At 36.1% G+C, this 20,260-nt stretch overlaps 2 protein-coding genes across 3 annotated transcripts in view; both read left to right on the top strand.

The window, feature by feature from the left end:
* Positions 1–7,193, top strand: part of ZBTB41 (zinc finger and BTB domain containing 41) — a 55,469-nt gene extending 48,276 nt beyond the window's left edge. The window contains exon 11 of the mRNA XM_033196222.1: positions 806–7,193. Within this exon, the coding sequence (XP_033052113.1) occupies positions 806–1,461 (656 nt within the window). The 3' untranslated portion in view covers positions 1,462–7,193. The remainder of the gene's footprint in view (positions 1–805) is intronic.
* A 7,005-nt stretch (positions 7,194–14,198) lies between these two features.
* ASPM (assembly factor for spindle microtubules) overlaps positions 14,199–20,260 on the top strand; it is a 63,273-nt gene continuing 57,211 nt past the window's right edge. For both annotated transcript variants that reach the window (XM_033196931.1, XM_033196929.1), the window contains exons 1-3: positions 14,199–14,751; positions 16,717–16,860; positions 17,007–18,486. In XM_033196931.1, the coding sequence (XP_033052822.1) occupies positions 14,455–14,751; positions 16,717–16,860; positions 17,007–18,486 (1,921 nt within the window). In that variant the 5' untranslated portion in view covers positions 14,199–14,454. The remainder of the gene's footprint in view (positions 14,752–16,716; positions 16,861–17,006; positions 18,487–20,260) is intronic.

The following is a 20,260-nucleotide window of genomic DNA, read 5'->3' as shown; positions in this document are numbered from 1 at the left end:
TATGCCTGTTGGCCTGCCTATTTCAAGGTCTTATCTTAATCTGATCTTCAAAGTCTCTTTTACCATATAAGTATCTACAGCTTCCTGGGACCAGAGTGCGTACATCTTTGATAGGCCATCATTCTGCCTACCACACTGGCTAACCTAGGAATTTATAATGTTTTTTATAAAACAAAACAAAACTATAGTGTGAGAACCTGACTGAGGGGGAACTAAAAACAGGTCCAACTTCTTTGTTCTTTCCACTGAACAGCTCTTGTTATTTTGACCTCAGGCCAGAGATAACTACTTCTCATCTAATCCAAGGAACCAGGTTAATTAGAATTGCTGTTTTAGTTTTTAATCCTCCTTGCGTTGGGGAGGAAATCAGATGTTTTGGTTTAACTTTTTGAGGGCTATGGGAATAAAAGTAAGCAATAATAATAGTTTACAAGCACTTATTATGTACTAGGTGCAGTGCTAAGCCCTATTACTCCACTTTCTCTTTTATTCCATTTACCAACTCTGTGAGGTAGGTATCATTATTATTCCACATTACAGATGATAAAACTAGGTATAGAAGTTGGGTAGCTTGCTCAAATGTTTGACTAGTAAGTATTATAACCAGAAACTAAACCCAGATCTTTTTGATGTTTAAGCTTCTTATTTTTACCAGTTTACTGTACTGTCTGCATTTTGTGATAGTATACAGTATTATTGCTATTATCAAGTTCTTGCAAGTATTCACACTGAAGTTTGCTACTTAAAGTCATTGTCTTATCAAGTTGAGTACATTTTACATTTAATTATATTCTTGTTCATACAGGTGAAAAACCATACAAGTGTCAAATTTGCAATCAGTCTTTTAGAATTAAGAAGACATTAACAAAACACCTGGTTATTCATTCTGATGCCCGACCTTTCAACTGTCAGCACTGTAATGCAACATTTAAGCGGAAAGACAAGCTGAAATACCACATTGACCATGTTCATGAAATAAAATCTCCTGATGATCCTCTCAGTACTTCTGAGGAAAAACTTGTATCCTTGCCAGTTGAGTACTCATCCGAAGACAAAATATTTCAAACAGAAACAAAACAATATATGGACCAGCCCAAAGTTTATCAATCGGAAGCCAAGACGATGTTACAGAATGTATCTACGGAAGTATGTGTTCCAGTAACACTGGTTCCAGTTCAGATGCCTGACACTCCGAGTGACCTAGTGCGTCATACTACCACACTCCCACCATCTTCTCATGAGATTCTGTCACCACAACCACAGTCAACTGATTATCCACGAGCAGCGGATTTAGCTTTTCTGGAAAAATATACTCTTACTCCTCAACCTGCAAATATAGTTCATCCAGTTAGACCTGAACAAATGCTAGATCCCAGAGAACAATCTTACCTTGGAACATTACTGGGCCTTGATAACACTACTGGTGTTCAAAATATTTCTACTAATGAGCATCATTCATGAGTAAATCTAAACATTCCACAGATTTTTGGATGGTTATATGCTAATGGTAGAGCTGATAGCTTTTAAATTTGTGGGGCTGCTATTTTCTCCTTTTCTCTAGTTTCTCAAGTCCTCAGAACAGTTTCAAATCAAGAAAACTATGTGTCTCTATTTACTGAACATGAATATTTGGACAAAATTTCTGGCATAAAATTTCTGTGCACATTTTTGTGATTTTTAAAGATTATTCAGTGCTAACTTTTAATGGTTTCTTAAATTTTTTGCAATTATTAGCTGCTGATATTATGGAAGTATTTTTTTTAATCATCAGTGGAAATTTTTATTCATCTTTAATCTCATTCCTCCCCTTCTTCTTCCTTCCCCATCTTACAAACAAGTTTGAGGACCAGATAGCCTTTAAGAAGGAATTAAGAGTATACTGATAATTACAACTGTTTCTTATCCTAAGTTAAGATTCATTATTACTTTATACAAATTTTTAAAATTGAAATTAGGAATTTGAATTTATAAGAATGTCTTGGATATTTCTGTGTTGTCTTTCCATTCATCTGTAATTTTAGGTTATCATTATCCTTTGGACTTTGGACTTTCGATATACTCAAAGCCGGAAAGCTTAACTGATGTAAGATTAGCTGTTAAATGTAGGACTGAAATAATAATCCAGATAATTGGTTTTTGCCTATACTTCAATTGTTATGAATAAGAAAGGCAAACATAGGTCTGGGCATTAAATTATAAAAACTGAAAATATGTTACATGAAAAATATGAGAGTTTTAATTAGATGTTTTTCAAGGTAAGTTCACCTTTTGTACTTTACTATTTATTTCAGAAATGTTAATATAATATAGCATATATCTTCATCTCACTGAGGAAAGAGCAGTTGTAACTAATGAAATTTAATTAAACATGCTACTTTTAGTTTCATTTACTTGGCTGGTAGAAACTCTGGGAAACAGAACCTAGATATTTTGTGTTCAATTGTTAGAAAAGGTGCCAAACAAATTATGAAATTTGTGCCTAATTTAACTGAACATTGTTTAATTAAATGGAACCACTACTTACATACACATTTACATGCAATCTAGATCTTTAATTTTGCCTTCACAAAAGCCTAATGTCTGTAATTAACCTTTAGTTTTTATTTCTGTATGAGACAAAAGTTGAGGACTTGGTGAAAGGAAATAGCAGTTACAGCAAAACCTCAGTAATTAAAATTGAGGACAAAATCAAAATTATAATACCTTTAAAGACATGCACTTTCCATATTTTCAAGTCAATTTTAACTAAAAACTAAGATAATGTTTCCTAGTAGAGTTGCTTGAAGATTAGACTAGACAGGGTTGATTTATTATTAGCATGTCATTTGTACATAAACTACTAGAAAATAGCAGTTTTAAAAGTTTTCTATTTCAGTTTTGTTTACACTCCTAATTGCTTTAAGCACTTTTTTGTGTGTGTAAACTGTAAAGTCTAGCCCAGCCCTTGTGAAAAAAAAAATCACAAATAAAATAATGAAGTTTTAATGAATAAAGTTTAACCAATTAGTAGTGGTGGAAACTGTTGCTGAAGCACTTAAGAAATAAAGGTACTTTACAGCAATGTTTGCCATACTAGCAAAGATAAAACAAAAGAAATATTGAAAATTGAGGCAGTTAACCAAAGTAGCTCATATAAATAATAAAACCAGTCTGAGTTTAGCCTCATTTATCAAGGTTTGGTTGTAATTGTCTTAAGACTAGTGGACATACTTACTAAGTTCTCCTTTTGAAAGCATTCTTATTTCTTTGTGTGGAAATGTTATATCTGGGGTACTTACATGATTGAGCTTGACTATATGAGGTACTGTTAGTCTGTTAGTCTTTCAAATTGACTTTTAAAAATACATATCTTTATGATTTTCATCATAAAGACTGACAATATTATAACTAAAAATCTTACTATAATGAAAGAAATCATACATAAAAATGTAGCCTGCCTTACATATAAGCTAATGTAGAAAAGTTTAGACTTATAAAAAGGCAGATAGTATATATATATTTATATACATGTATGTATATGGTATATTATACATTTGGTGGCAGAAAAAGATATTTCATTTTCACATTGAAAAGAATACTTTGATTTTTGAAGGTATTTACTTTAGAGTTCTTTTAATAATAATGTCCTAATGCTTTAAATATATAATTTAATTGTAGGAATTGGTTTACATAGAACTTTTTTGGAATACATCTCTTACTAAAATGAAATATAATTATATAATTGTATTTAGTTACTATTGTAGATAACTTAAACTTGAGTAGTGATTTACTGTTTTATAAAATGCTTTCATATATGTTATCTCATTTGAACCTCATAACCAGCCCTGAAATAGAAAGAACAAGCTATATTCCCACTTTATAGGTAAAGAATTTGAGGTTAAAATAAAAGGACTCATTTAAGCTCACATGGTCAGTAAGTGGCAGAGCTACTAGTAGGGAAAGAAGAAAGCTAGCATTAATGAATGCTTACTATGTGCCAGGTACTACATCCTGTCATTTAATCTTAACCTAGTCTGGGAGGTGTGTAATATAATTCTGATAAAGAAATAGTTTCAGTGGATGATTGAAAACAACAACGACAAAAACAAAATGAAACTAATCTGCTGCCTCTAATTTCCAAAAATGTAAAAAATTGTACAATTGTGAAAACCTCATGGATTTGGGCAAACTGAATGTATATAGGCTTTTGACAAAAGTTGGCACAAAAAGTATAAAAGGAGGCCTATTCTTTTCAGTTGACCTTTTGTAATATTTGATTTAGAGTATTTTGGACAAATGCTCTCTAATTCTAATCCATTTATTTTGTAACTGTACTTAAAATTTTGAATCTTGCAACTAAGTTTAGCCTCATTCAGAATTTTTTTTATTTTGCGAGCATAATTTATTGTTTTAAATTAATTTTTAGCAGATAGCAGTTAGCACTTAATCTGTAAACTGAATAATTTATCAAGTGCAGAAATGTGTTAATCTAATGGGTTTTGACTTAAATGCACCAAAGATTTTTAGTAGGTATTAAATAGTTTAAAAGAATTTAAATTCTTTCTTGTTTCAATAACTATTTGTCCAAAGAAGCACAGTTGAAGTCCTAGAATAATGGATTTTTTTTAAAAAAAAGTCGTTAGTTTGAATACTGAGATTGATTATTGTTTGTGTTTATATGTATAAAAATAGGAGCAGAAGAAAATACTCTGGGAATAGTAATACTGACAAACCAATTATAAGTGAGAATACCGTTTTCCTTAGTTTAATTAATACAATGTTACTTTTTTAGTGAACACTACTAAATGCTAAACAAGCCTATTTTTTACACTATGCTATCAAAATAATTTTTGCCTTTGAATTTTTTTTAAGTCAGGTTGAAGTTATTTTTGTAAGAAACCCCACCTATTTTTTTTTTTTGCAGCCTAAAATCCCATTTAACGTTAGGGATTGGTCCTTATGCCAGCAAGATTTAACCAACTGTAAAGGTAGTAGTAGTCTTTGCATACATTTAAGTAATTAAGGCATTTATTGCTGGGAGAATAGGAGTAGCAAAAATACGGTTTTAAATTGGTGCTTTATTAAGTGACTTCCTTTTAGGCAATGGCAGGTCATGAAATAGGTACACTAATAATTTTCTATCAATCTTAAAAAGTGTCAAAGCATCTTTGTAGGGTGACTCTAAACTGCTAATTAAGGATTAATGATAATAAGTAATTATCATTGGTTGCTTTTCAATATAATTGCAAACAAATTAAAAACACAGTTAGACTGATATGTTTATAAGCTTGAGTTTTCTTCCTACCATATCATTCTCATATATCAGTGATGAAATGTCAGATTTTGAGCAGTAGCTCTTTGACAGTGTCCTTTATACCCAGTCTTTTCTTCATTGAATGCTTTGTGCCTTTTCATTGTGTTGTAGTTGCTTAGAGTTGATTCTGCTAGCTAGATTGTACTGATTAATAGATTTTTATTTTTATTTTTATTTTTTATTTTTTTGGTTATGCGTGTTATGATTATGTTGCCTGCTGGCTGGGCAACTTTTCTTTTTTTTAGATTGCTTTATGTTATATAGGCAAATTGGCACTAAGTGTTAGTGTGAATATTTGTTTTTATGATTTATAAATCATTAAAAAAATCTCTGTTGTGGCCTTTATAGTTACTGTGAAGCCACTCTTGGGCCTGTCTCTATATGCTTATTAGAGGAATCTGACAAGTGAAATAAAATGAGTAGTGTGTCTGCATCTGTGTCTCTGTTTCTCTCTCTTTTAAATAACCAGTAACTATAACTACACAGCTCTGCACTGAATGACCTTATTTCAGTTTGCCTAAAACTGAACAAGAGGTGATGGTTTGAGATGAGTTTCTTATTAGGAGCAGGAACATCCCAACCAATATATAACGAGTTGATAAACTCAGGAAAAATTAGGACTTTAAAGAAAGTTATATTTGGATATTCTAAGATTCAGTGCCAAATTTAAAATGCTTAGAAATACACTCTACAAGTAGCATTTCTAAAACTTTAAGTAGTGTTATAGTAAATGCTACTTGCTGTTAGAGTGCATAAGGGATAATGTGAGAATAATTTTCTAAACAACTTCTAGAAACTAGAGAGTTCTTCCTTATATCCTACCCTTTTACACATTTCTCTAGTGTGGGGTTTTTTGTTTGTTGTTGTTTTTTTTTTTGTTTTGTTTTGTTTCTTTGTTTTTTGAGGGTAGAGGGAATCCCCTCCTTATTTCCTGTAAAATTATTTTTACTTAAGATACCTTTTCCCTATAATCTTAGCATGCTTTCTGCTCTTTCTCTTCGGAAGTAGCATTAATAAGATAGATGTAATAGGATTAAGATGTGTGGAAGATGAGAAAAAGAAGGTTTTTGTAGAGGGAGTGCTTATGTTTTGTTTACTCTTCATGTTTCAACTTGCTGTGTATGATCATAAATCTATGATCTTGAGAAAAATCCTAAAGCAATTTGAATTTAGCCTATGCAGCCAATTACATAAAGAGAAATTAAGGATTATATTCAGAGGAGAAATTAAGGATTTTATTTGGAGCATAGAGGTTATACAAAGAATGTAACCTTGTCTGGTCAAATTCTTAGGTAAAGAAAAGTAATCAATGCTTGCATTGCTGTTGGAGATTCTAAAAGATGTATTGAATGAAGAGGATATAGCTCATTGTCACTGCACATTTTTTTGCTTGGTATTCCTGCTTGCGTTAAAGCTGGACAATGTACTGTGATGTAATTACAAAATTTTGATTCCTTCCAACAATTGGACTCTTCTTATCCCTATTGATAAAACTGTATTACAATTGATGAGTGTGGCTGCCAGAAAATAATACAAAACTGGGCATTTAGCTGTTCCACATTGTGTAGTAAATGTTTTGATTATGGGGATTTACAATGTACATTAAAGTAGAAATGCTTTTGAACTTGTTTTCAGTCTCAAATAATAATTTTTGTTTTTAATTAAGGATACTTTAAAAGCAATGACCGAAAAATCTAAAATATCAGAATTAATTATTGTGAACTGTGTGTAAAATATCTTGTGAGTTTTATACATACTTTGGTTGTCTAATGTTCCTAAGTATAAATGTCTTTATAGAAAATTTCAGTTCTCTGTGAAGAGTAGGAAGTGTACTGTATATTGAACTAGTTCTTTGTGTTATTTTGATATTTAAAATAAACATGAAGTTCTTTGGTCCTAATACAGCATATCTAGGTTTTATTGAATCACATTTTCACAGGATGGGAATGCAGTACTCTGAAACCAAGTAACTAGCAGCACATTTTAAAATATTTTCTCATAAGCTATATATTTTGAAATATTTTATATATTAAATTATAAACCATTAAACTAATGAATTTTAAGTGTAATATAAATTCAAATAGTAGTAACGAGTTCTATGCTTGAAGTAGTCATATTATGCTGTTTTTTAGACAGAAATCTGAAGTGTAGTAAAATTCATTAGTGAAATGAGTTATTCTGTATAATATTGAGAGGGGCCACTCTTACCTCTAATCCCTCTCACTTCCAGAAACATACATTCTGGCTATGGGAGAAATGGTTGTTGGTTGAAGGCGTAAACTGTAGGCTATAGGATGATACCCCCAAACTTGCAAGTTATTTATCCCTATCTGGCACCATCACTGAGCCTCCAATAGACTTTCTCTGTTTTATCTCAGCAGCTGCTTCTCAGTGTTAGAAGACCAGTAAATTCTACAGGCATGAGCACATTTCTGCAAAATGAGTCTTCTGATTATAGCCAATGTTGTGTGTGATACTTAGTTTACTATTGCTGTCTAATAAATTATACCAAACTTAGTGGCTTAAAACAACAAATATTTATTACCTCCCAGTTTCTGTGGGTAAGGAATCTAGGCTGGGTTTAGCTGGGTGGTTTTAGCTCAGGGTCTCTCATGAGATTGAAATCAAGCTGTTAAGTCAGAGTTGCCATCTCTAGAGGCTTCACTGGGGATGGCTTTACTTCCAAGCTCACTCATGTGGTCCTTGGCCTCAGTTCATCACATGGCCTCTCCACAGAGCTGCCTAGTGATATGGCAACTGCCCGCCCCTGCTTCCCCCCACCCCTCCACACACACACCACTTTCCCGAAAGCAATCCAAAAAAGAGAGCGTACCCAGGATTTAAGTTGTTGTCTTTTTATAACCTAATCTCGGAAGTGATATAGTATCACTTCTATTGTCACTAATTCTAGTCCATATGCAAGGGACACAAATTAAACTCCCTGTCTTGAAGAGAGGATAGCAACAAATTTTTGGACATATGTGAAAACCATCACATATTCATTGGTTTATAGATAAAGCTTTCTATAAATCTATAGATAATGGGGGCAGGTATAGTAATCTATACTCAGAAAAATACATTTATCCCAGAGAGGCAAAATATTGCTCCTTCCACAATAGAAAGGGTTTAATGTAACAACATGCCACAGGTAGTTAGCTGGTCCCACTGGAGAACAGAATTAGATTGCATGTTCAGCATCAGCCTCTTTCAGCAGGTTAGACACTCCACAGGGGCTTATCACATCAGCTTTGGCCAAGGAAACCACCTTGAGCCCATTCTTAGCCTCCACCACTGCTGCCATAGCCACTTTCTAAATGGGTTCAATGTGCAAGCAAATGGATCCCTGGGGGAAGAAGCTGACCTCCACAGGATAGATTGTCCTTTTTACCTGATTTTTGAGCTCCTTCTCAGCCATGGATATTCTCTGATGAGCATTTACATGGAACACAAATTTAACTTTCTATACCTATTTTGAGAGGCCCTTTTATATAACTCTCCTCCCCAGACCAAGCTGTCACCAATTTTCCATTTTGTTTTCTCCAAAAGTTTGATCAGCTGGCCAAACTGTCAGCCATTGTCCATGAATCAGCACAGATTTACCTTAGGCCATGTTCTCTTCCTTATGAAGTAGGCTACCAGACGTACCATCCAGAATTCTCACTGAGAATATTTCCATCCACCCTTAAGGAGAAGCTGTAGTGCAAGTCTGTTTATTTCTGACCTACCATACAGCTTCATCCACAAATCAGGCCTTTTTCTTGTGAAATTATCATTAGGAAATACCCAGTTTTTTCTGTGTAGTTTGAGAGAGAGAAGTGGCAAAGTAGTAAAAGATACTAAAATCTGAGTCACCTGTTTGTGTAAATACACAAGTAAAATGCACTTAACTTGTGTATTTGGGGCCTGCTTAGCCCTGGGTTTGTAGATTCTGCTTTTGTTTGATAGCTCAGTGTTGCTTTTCACATCAAGTTTTATGGACCTTTAGATTAGATCCCAGGTTAGGAAATATTTTGTAAAGGGCCAGACACTAAATATTTTAGGCTATACAGGCTATATGTTTTCTATCACAGCTATTCTGCCATTGCAGTGTGAAGGCAGTCATAGACAATATGTAAATAAATGGGTGTGGCCTTGCTCCAATAAAACTTTATTTACAACGACAACAAAAAAAATAGCCAATGGGTCAGATTCAGCCCTTTAGGCCATAGTTTGCTGATCCCTGGATTAGGTAATAGTTGATAATAAACAGTTTGTATCACAGTCACTTATAGTCCTTTGATGAGGCATTCAGGCTCTACCATAACCTCGTAGCATAATTAGGATCTGCTTTTCAAATGATAGATGATTTTCTGCAGAGGAAGGCATAGTCTTATTCTCCAAACCTGGAATTCTGTACTATGACACTTCTTTGGAAACTTGCCAGAGCTTCTATTCCACATCTTGGATTGTCATGGAATGAGTGTTTTCGGCCATTGCAGCCCAGACCTGCTGCAGAGATCTTACTTGTTCCAAGCCTCACTCAAAAATGTCAGTCTTAGAGTTTACTAGGTAAATGGTTTGGTGAAATGTATCTTAATAATGCATGCATTGCCTCCAGAATCTAAAGAGGCTTTCCAAATGATACAAAGTACAAGTTGCCTCTTATTTTAGAAGAGATAGCCTGACATGTCTCAGACCATTGGATCCCTAAAAACTTTACAGATGTGATAGGACCCTATACTTTGTCCCATCTGGGTTACATTTTTTTATTATTGGCATCTAGAGTGCTTGCTCCTGTTGAGAGATGCAACTTACCATGGGTTCTGAGCAGGCCTACACATTCTTGCTGGCTATGCTAAGAATATGAAGCCCTTATTAATTTTTACGTAGGCCATTTCTCAGGATTGTGTTTGTATAAATCTTGAAGGATGATAGGATGCCTCCCTGCCCAGGCATAGTACTATAAAAACAGTCAAATCTCCAATTCACTCTTCCTTTCCTGTAATACAACCCACTGTGTGTGCAGGCATCCATCATGGGCCCTTTGTATGGTCCCATGAGACTTAAGAAGCAGGAGGAATCAATGTGAATGAACATGCTGACACTCTAGCTACTGTTTTTTCTGTGAATAATGAAGTCTTGTCTCTAACCCAAAACTATCATATTTTCTGCTGGCACTTATGAAAGTAGCATGCTAATGCTTTAGCTTGCAAGAGGGGTAAAATCTCAGACTCTCACAATTCTTGACAAGTACTTCTTGCTCACCAGGTTTAATTAGCAAATGTCATCAATATAATGGACCAGTGTGATACTAAGATCCAGGTCCCTCTGAACAATATTACAGTATAGGTAGGAAATTTTTCTAGCCCTGAGGCAGGACAGTAATGCTACAGCATTGTACTACTACTTAAGTACAAAGTGCTTCCATTTTTCAATACTGGATGAATGGGGAAAAACAAGAAAAATGCATTTTGCTTGATTCATAGCTGCAAACCAGCTGACAAAGGTGTGCTGTTTTGTGTATAAAAATAACACACCTGAAACTGTAGTGTAGTAATTGGCATCATCATATAATTGTTATAATCTACTATCATTTTCCAGAACCCATCTGGCTTTTGCACTGGACAAATAAATAGAGAAAGTGGGTATATGGATGAAATCACTATCCCAGCATCTCTCAGGTATTCAGAATAATCTCTGAATTGGAGGAGTGGGGAAATGGGCATTTTCAGGGGCTTCCACTTGGTACTTTCTCCAATAATTGCCCTCGTTCCTTGGATCTAGGAACCAGTGTGAGAATGTGGTCAGTAAGTATTCCTATTTTATATTCTGGAAATGGGTGGATCCAAAGGACAATTGGTAAGACAGATTCTGACTTAGATGCCATCTGTCACCTGTTCTTGAGAAGCTCCCACTATGTCTGGTGGTCCACAGTGACATTTTAGGATTCTGGAGTATAGCAGAAAGGCAGAGCTATTATCTCATTATCTAATAACCCTTAGGAGGTCAAGTTCCTGTCCCCAATCCATATTCATGTTGGTAAATGACTGCAGTTCCCTCTGGGGAATTGTTGAGAGAAGATTTATGGTATTCATGTTGCAAGGTTCTTTTTAGTCAAGGAGCTTTGGGTGTATGAACTGTCTTAAGTTTGGAAAGTGGGTAAAAGGCATAATTGCCACAACATTGGCTTCAGTTAGGTTTTTTGCTTTGCATATGTGGTATTTCTCTGCCTATATATGTTAGGCAGCACCATAGTATATAGCTCATCTTATTTATAGGGCCCTTGAGAAACTGGCCATTGCCACAGATTCCTGCCTCTAATTACAATTCTGCCATTAGCACACTGTGGTAAGAGCTATACCACCTTGTCTATTAAGTGCCAATCAGCTTTGACCACTTGTGGATTCTATAATTCACATGGAGATCAGAGAACCAATTTTCATTATTGTATCCTCTATCATCATTTCTGGCCTGTAAAAAATAGTCACTCAGATCTTTTCATGGATGCTAGACATCCTTATTATTAATTAATGTTTTATCAACACCTTGGTAAAGGGAGAATGGGTGGAGGGTGTGCATGTTTAGAGGTGACTTGACTAAGTAGGTTGCACATGTAGATTTTCTCCAATATTCCTATCTTTCTGAGCTTTTGGACTCCTTCGTCTACAGAATGCCAGGTAGTTTGACCATTTCGACCTAACTGCCTGTTTTGTTTTTGTTTTTATAAAGACCATGTCTCACTTTGTTGCCCAGGCTGCTTTTTAACTTCTGGGCTCAAGCGATCTTCCTGTCTCAGCCTCCCAAAGTGCTGGGATTACAGGCATGAGCTATCGTGCCTGGCCTTGACCCACCTGACTGTAACCACTGTAAACCACTACTGAGTTCAGTTTTCAATGAGTGAACCTATTAAACTATTAAAGCCATTCCCAGATACTTCAGCCATTGTATTACTTAAATGGGTAAAGCGCACCCATTACAATAAATTTGGCCTTATTGTTCTTTATGATTTGTCCTCTTGTTCTAACACCATTACATTCCACCTTAGACTGTCAAAATCTTGTAACCCTTTGCTGTATAGGCTATTTCCCCCATCCCACAGCATATCTTTCACTCTCCTCTGTCCAAGTTTTATTTTTTGGAACCCAAGCTAATGGAGAGGTCGTGGGAGGTGGATGCTGAGGAGAACTGGAAGTGACTTGTGACGCTCTGCTCCAAGGTTTTGGTTTTTTTTTTTTAAGCCTCTAGGAAAGTTTTTTATTTTTTTTGTTATTTTATTTTTTTTATTTTTTAGACAGGGTCTTGCTCTCTTGCCCAAGCCAGAGTTCAGTGCCATGATCTCCGCTCACTGCAACCTTGCCCCCATCCCGCGCCCCAGATTCAAGCCATTCTCCTGCCTCAGCCTCCTGAGTAGCTGGGATTACAGGCGTGCTCCACCACGCCTGGCTAATTTTTTAATTTTCAGTGGAGATGGCATTTCGTCATGTTGGCCAGGCTGTTCTCAAACTCCTGACCTTAAGAATTCGCCTGCCTCAGCCTCCCAAAGTGCTGGGTTACAGGCTTGAGCCACCGTGCCCAGTGGAAAAATTTCGTTTAAATATTGTTAAGGTCCAATAATAAGGTTCAGGTGAAATTGGATACCATTGAATATGATTTCATGTCTCATCTTCCTTATTTTCACTTTCCATTGGCTTCTCTTTACATGCTTTGTGTAACCATACATACATCCAGACATTATTTTTGTATTTTAAGTTTTCTACTACCTTTAGAGGCAATATAATGTAGTGGGTAAGAGCAAGACTAGGGCCAAACTGCTGGGATTACAGGCTTGGGTACCTTATCTGGGTTCTGCCACTTCCTACTTAGCTGCATGACCTATATTCCTACCCTGTAAGGTACAAATAATGGTACCTATGCCCTAAGAGATACCTTAGGTTTAAGGCGAAGGTTGAGATAAATAGGTAAAGGATTTTTTAAAATCCCAAGCATAGGGTGGGGCGCCGCTCAGGCCTGTAATCCCAGCACTTTGGGAGGCGGAGGCAGGTGGATTACTTGAGGCCGGGAGTTCGAGACCAGCCTGGCCAATATGGCGAAATCCCCTTTCTACCAAAAACACAGAAATTAGCCAGTCATGGTGAGGCATGCCTGTAATTCCAGCTACCTGGGAGGCCGAGGCAGGAGAATCGCTTGAACCGGGAGGCGGAGGTTGCAGTGAACCAAGATCACATTAATGCACCCCAGCCTGGGAGACAGACCGAGATTCCATCTCAAAATAAATAAATAATTTTAAAAATCCCTAACATGTAAGATATAATTATTATCAGATCCCTACAACTAAAATAAAAACTAATAAGTTATTTGTGAAGGGCATTGCCAGTCAAAACGATCATTTATGAATTACTGGGAATGTCCGGTCTCATTTGTTTACCTGGTTTTGCTCCCAGCGTCCCGAGGTAATTAACAGCATATAAATGTACTGAGTCCCTGCTATGTTCAGTCACTAAAATAAGAATGTTCACACAAACTAATTATCTTTACATCTCTACCCTTCAGCCCTGGAAATCGCGACAGTAAAGTTAATATAATTCTGGGCGGGGTATGCATATGAGAGGAGTGACGTAAACCACTTTTTCTCTACTTAAAAGTTTTATCTATGATTGTTCCTGGAAACGACAATCATTACTACATGTACTGTGGAAATGCTGTGCCTCCCTTCCCTTCAGCACAACCAAAATCTAAAGGCAAATTTCAATTCTAAGCCCCGGGTTTCAGAGGGTGGCCAGGATTCCGCTACGAGTCTCACCTTCTCCGCAGACAGCGATTGGCGGCCGGATGCAATCATTCAAATGAAGCGCCGCAGTCTCATTGGCCAGGGGATGCTGCTCTCCGATTGGCCTCGTGATGAGGTGGGCGGTGCCCGGAGGGCCTCATTGGTGGAGTCGGGAAGTTTAAACAGAGTCAAAACGCCATACTTGTTTGGCTCCTCTTTTGAACTTGCGAGTTTGTTGGGCTTGTTTTCTGTTTTTTAGGGTGTAGGTTAGTGGAAAAGAAAAAGGGCCGAATTCACTCCCACGACCTTTACAGCCGCCCCTGAGGGGAAGCGGTCAGCGTAAGTCCCGGATCCCCGCTCCGGAGCACCCTCGTGGGAGCGGGGCAAGGAGATCCAGGGGAGTCTCGAAGCTGCCATGGCGAACCGGCGAGTGGGGCGAGGCTGCTGGGAGGTGAGCCCGACCGAGCGGAGGCCGCCCGCGGGGCTGCGGGGCCCCGCGACCGAGGAGGAGGCGTCTTCCCCGCCAGTCCTGTCTCTCAGCCACTTCTGCAGGTCTCCTTTCCTCTGCTTCGGGGACGTTCTCCTAGGAGACTCACGGACGGTGCCTCTGGCCCTAGACAACCCTAACGAGGAGGTGGCAGAAGTGAAGATCTCCCACTTCCCGGCCGCGGACCTGGGCTTCAGCGTGTCGCAGCGCTGTTTCGTGTTGCAGGTAGGTCTTAGGAAGAGCATGCCCCAGGCCGGTGCTCTGCTTCTCCGCTATCTTTCCTGCCACCCTCCTCAGGAGGGCTGACGCTTGGAAAAGAAATCAGAAAAGACCCTTAGATAATAAAGTCAGTTCCCTTTCACTTAATAACTGTGGGTGGGCCCTTGACGCATACACATGTGTGTGAGTATATATATGTATCAATATTATATATATTATCTAAATGAAGGCTAGGATAGACGCTAACTTGGGCGGTGACAGCATATCAACGCGCGCGCACTTAGCATCTTTAGGAGCAAGTTGCATAGACTTCTCTGTTAAATTGACAAGCATTTTTACTAGACTTAAGACGCTGCGAAATGCTCTTGCAGTTCTAAATTATAGACAATGCGCTTTTTTAACACTGTTTTTTAAGATTGACAAGACTACCTTGGTTGGTTAAAGCAGCTTTTTTAGAATTACTTTCTATCAGCCATCTTAATATGCATTTTAGTTTCCATTTGTACCCTTAGAGTCGAGGTAACTGGGTTTTTTTTTTCCGGTGAAATAGTGAGCCTTTGTTTTGACGAAATGCCTACAATAAAACCAAAAAAACCTATTCAGAGTTGTTTTCAGTATGTATGTGTACTGTGTGTGCACACTTTAGTATTTTAATCCTTTTTTTCTTTGCTGTAAGTGTAATTTTAATGCCGCATTAAATTTAATTTTATAAATGTTGTTTCAAGAACTCCTGTAGCTTTCTTTTACTTCATTGCATTTACAAGAGTAATGCTCCAATCCTCTTCACCAAAGACCGGAGAATTTGTGTTTTTATTTTGACTGCTGTGACCTTTCCATTGAGTAGAACCTCCAAAAGTGTGAAAACCGTTAGCCGAGGAGGTCTGAACTAGTAGGCTAATAACCACTTCTTTAGGCAGAAAAAAGAGATTCTAATCTGAGGTCCCTTAACTTGTGTGTCACCAATGGTTCATCTATGTACACTTCAGAACCTGCCCGCCCCGCCCCTCTGTTTAATGAATCACTGCCTGCTTTCCTTTCTTTGGAAAGACAGATTTCTTTTCTATCCACATCATACCTCAACTTACTCTTTTTTGTTATAATGTGGAGCTAAATTTTGTTGGTATTTTTAGAATAAACTATTTTATAGAATAAAAATGCACCATTCTTATTTTTTTAAATCAGTTGTTTATGATGTTATATTATTTCTCCTTTAAAACAAAAACTTGTCTGTTTCTCCTGAAAAACAAAATTTGTTTTGTCATGTCAGTGTTTAAATTTGGCAGATTCTATCTACCTGCCAGGGTGTAGGGTGTAGATGTTAAAGTTCAAACTCTGGCATTAGATTGCCTGGGTTCTGATAGGTACCTGTGTGACTTTGGCAGACTTTTCTGGATATTAGTTACTTCATCTGTAAAATGTGCATAGTCATAGTACCTGCTTCCTAGGGATGTCAGCATTAAATGAGTTTTATAGGATACCTGCACTTATGCCTGGAACAATAATAACTGTTTAAGAAATCTCAGTTTGATGATGTGGACCTTAGAGGAATTTGTGGGGAAAAAGGAATTTAGTTGATCATCTTTATATTTCGTTTTAAATAAAGTCTTCATAATGCAAGATCATTTTGTTTGAAATAGAAGTACTCTACACATCTAAAAATTAGAAATGTACAATTAAATCTTTTGAAACCACTCAAACAAAATGATTTAGGGACTTTCTGTTCTATTGCTTTAATACAGTTAAAATTTTATAATTTATTTTGTTGTGAACCTTGTTATTTTTAGTGGCTTTTTTTTCTTATAATTAAGTGAGCAGATAGGGTAGGAAAAATATATTTGATTTATTAAATGTGTAGTGTATAGAGTGTTGGTTAACAATTATTAAGCCCTACTATATTGTAAGTTGTATGTAAGGTGTTTTGGTTATTATGTAATACTATTATAATTATATAATGTATTGTTTTGATTATAGCCTAAAGAGAAAATTGTTATTTCTGTTGACTGGACACCATTCAAAGAAGGCAGAGTAAGAGAGATTATGACGTTTCTTATAAATGATGTTCTGAAACACCAAGCTATATTACTAGGAAACGCAGAAAAGCAGAAAAAGAAAAAGGTAATGTTTTAACCATCCTGTGATTAAGAAAATGTTTAATAATAAGTAAAACTTATTTTGATAACAGGCTTGAAGTAATATTGCTTATTTAAAAGTAATATTCAATAGCTACAAACTTAATTGGTATATTTTCCTTATTTTTGCAGAGGAGTCTTTGGGATACCATTAAAAAGAAGAAAATTTCAGCCTCTACAAGTCACAACAGAAGGGTTTCAAATATTCAAAATGTTAATAAAACATTTAGTGTTTCCCAAAAAGTTAACAGAGTTAGGAGCCCACTACAAGCTTGTGAAAACTTGGCTATGAATGAAGGCGGTCCCCCAACAGAAAACAATTCTTTAACACTTGAAGAAAATAAAATACCCATATCACCTATTAGCCCTGCTTTCAATGAATGCCATGGTGCAACTTGCTTGCCACTTTCTGTACGTCGATCTACTACCTACTCATCTCTTCATGCATCAGAAAATAGGGAACTATTAAATGTAGACAGTGCCAACGTTTCAAAAGTTTCTTTTAATGAGAAAGCTGTAGCTGAAACTTCTTTTAATTCCATGAATGTTAGTGGTCAAAGTGGAGAGAATAGTAAACTTAATCTTACCCCCAACTATTCTTCAACTTTGAATGTTACACAAAGCCAAATAAATTTTCTAAGTCCAGATTCTTTTGTAAATAATAGTCATGGAGCTAATAATGAACTAGAATTAGTAACATGTCTTTCATCAGATATGTTTATGACAGATAATTCAAAGCCTGTGCATTTACAATCAACAACTGCACATGAAATTTATCAGAAAATTTTAAGTCCAGATTCTTTCATAAAAGATAATTATGGACTAAATCAGGATCTAGAATCAGAGTCAGTTAATCTTATTTTATCCCCAAATCAGTTTTTAAAAGATAACATGGCATATATGTGTACATCTCAGCAAACATGTAAAGTACCATTATCAAATGAAAATTCTCAAGTCCCACAATCTCCTCAAGACTGGAACAAAAGTGAAGTTTCACCATGTATTCCTGAATGTCAGGGTTCAAAATCTCCCAAAGCTATTTTTGAAGAACTAGTAGAAATGAAGTCAGATTACTACAGTTTCATAAAACAAAATAATCCTAAATTTTCTGTAGTTCAGGATATTTCTAGTCATAGCCACAATCAACAACCTAAGAGACGCCCAATACTTTCTGCCACTGTTACAAAAAGGAAACCCACATGTACTAGAGAAAACCAAACTGAGATTAATAAACCAAAAGCAAAAAGATGTCTCAACAGTGCAGTGGGTGAACATGAAAAAGTAATAAATAATCAAAAGGAAAAAGAAGACTTTCATTCTTATCTTCCAGTTATAGATCCAGTATTAAGTAAATCTAAGAGTTATAAAAACCAAATAATGCCCTCTTCGACAACAGCTTCAGTTGCTCGGAAAAGAAAGAGTGATGGAAGCATGGAAGATGCAAATGTGAGAGTTGCAGTTACAGAACATACAGAAGTGCGAGAAATCAAAAGAATCCATTTTTCTCCCTCAGAGCCTAAAACTTCAGCTGTTAAGAAAACAAAAAATGTGATAACACCCATCTCAAAATGTGTTAGCAACAGAGAGAAATTAAACCTGAAGAAGAAAACTGGTGAGTCTTGTTTATAAATCTGAAGTATACCTGTAAAGGGCATACTTCCTTTTGGTTTAGTAAATCTGCTATTGATAAGCTTGTATTAACTTATACTTTTTACTTATTTGCTAGGTACATTTCCTTAGCAAATGTGAATACAGCTTATGTGACATCTTGTATCTGCCTGATAACTATTTTTCTTTGCTGTTTCTTGTAGATGTGTTCTGATCAGATAACAAATTCTTTGATAATAAGGAACATACCTATTTTAATCTCCTACAAGAAGTATAATAAAAGATGAATTGAATTAATGGATAAGTGAATAAATGAACAAATAAGCCACTGAAGGGTCGACACTCACACCTACTGTTTGTTTGAGACAGCCACCTGGTTGAGCCTCTTGGCTAGAATTAGAATTGTACATATTGGGTATCTGATTTATGAGCCTATGTGAGAGGCAAGTAAGTCACCACGAGTGGCTCTTTCTACCTCTGACAAATTTAAAGGAACAGAGAAGGCAATTTTTCTAGATATATTTATTTGACTGATAAGGTACCTACTATGTGATGTGCATTTTTCTAGGCACTGTGTACACAGGGAGGAAAGGTATAATTCCTGTTCTCAAGTTGTGTTCACTCCTGTGATTATGCTATGCTAAGGGAATTATGGAAGCACAAAAGCAGAGGGTTTGTGTGTAAATTGCAAGGAAGTATGAGATGGTTCCAAGAAAGACTTCCTAAAGAAGAAAATGGTTCCAGGGAGAGGGCCTAATTTCTGTAAGGTTTCAGATTGAGGAATTTCTCCTTAGAAGTTTATTTTTTAAATGTTCCAATTTAGTCATGTGCCTTATTTTCACAATTGATATAGGTTTGAGATTCCTTTAAAACAAGGGTAAGCAAACTGTTCCTCTATTGGTCCAGATAGTAAACATTTTAGGCTTTGCAGGCCACATAGATCTGCATTGCAATTACTCAACTCTGCTCCCCTTGTGGGAAAACAACCATAGACAATGTGCAAATCAAGGAGTATGACTGTGTTTCAGTAAACTTGTATTCATAAACACCGAAATTTAAATTTTAAGTAAGTTTTCTGTTTTGTGAAATGTTATTCTTTTGATTTTTTTTTTTTAACTCTTTACAAATGTAAAAGCTGTATTTAGCTCTTAGAACATACAAAAACAGTCAGGAGGATTTTGCATGGGGAATAGATGTAGTTTGCTGACCCCTGCTCTTATTAGCTCTTTGCTTATATTTAGTAGCAGTATATGCTATTGTGAAACCTGTTTTTGAAAGAGTGAACTGCTATTCCAATAGGTTATTTGCTACTGTGATTTGTATTGCATTTTCTTTGGTAGCCACCTGGCATTATATCAACCATCTTGTTTTTACATATTTGAGAATCAGCCTGTTACTCTCTATCACTTTTCTAATAAGTTGGTATTAAGGGTTGTTGCTTCCACTATTAAAATAACTCTCCTCTGATTTGTCTCCATTGACTGTTTTAACTTGTCTCACCATATCCACCTTGGGTCATTGTAATAACTGCTTTGTAATTTTCTGTTTCTAATCTTGAACCTGTTCATTCCATTGTCCATACTGTTTTCTTAAATATAAATGAGGGTTTTTACTTCTTTGATTAAAATTCTTCACTGGCATAGTAGGTGCTTCAAAGTGATTAATAGTGGAGATTCTGTAACTATACTGCCTTTGTTCAAATCTTTGCTACTTACTAGCTTATGTGACCTTAGACCATGTGACTTATTTGCTCAAAGCCTCAGTATCCTAATTATATA

Source organism: Trachypithecus francoisi, unplaced genomic scaffold, assembly GCF_009764315.1.
Source record: "Trachypithecus francoisi isolate TF-2019V2 unplaced genomic scaffold, Tfra_2.0 Lachesis_group5, whole genome shotgun sequence".
NCBI classification, from domain to species: Eukaryota; Metazoa; Chordata; class Mammalia; order Primates; family Cercopithecidae; genus Trachypithecus; species Trachypithecus francoisi.
The sequence above is the reverse complement of the archived record's forward strand: the minus strand, read 5'-3'. Positions and strand labels throughout refer to the sequence as shown.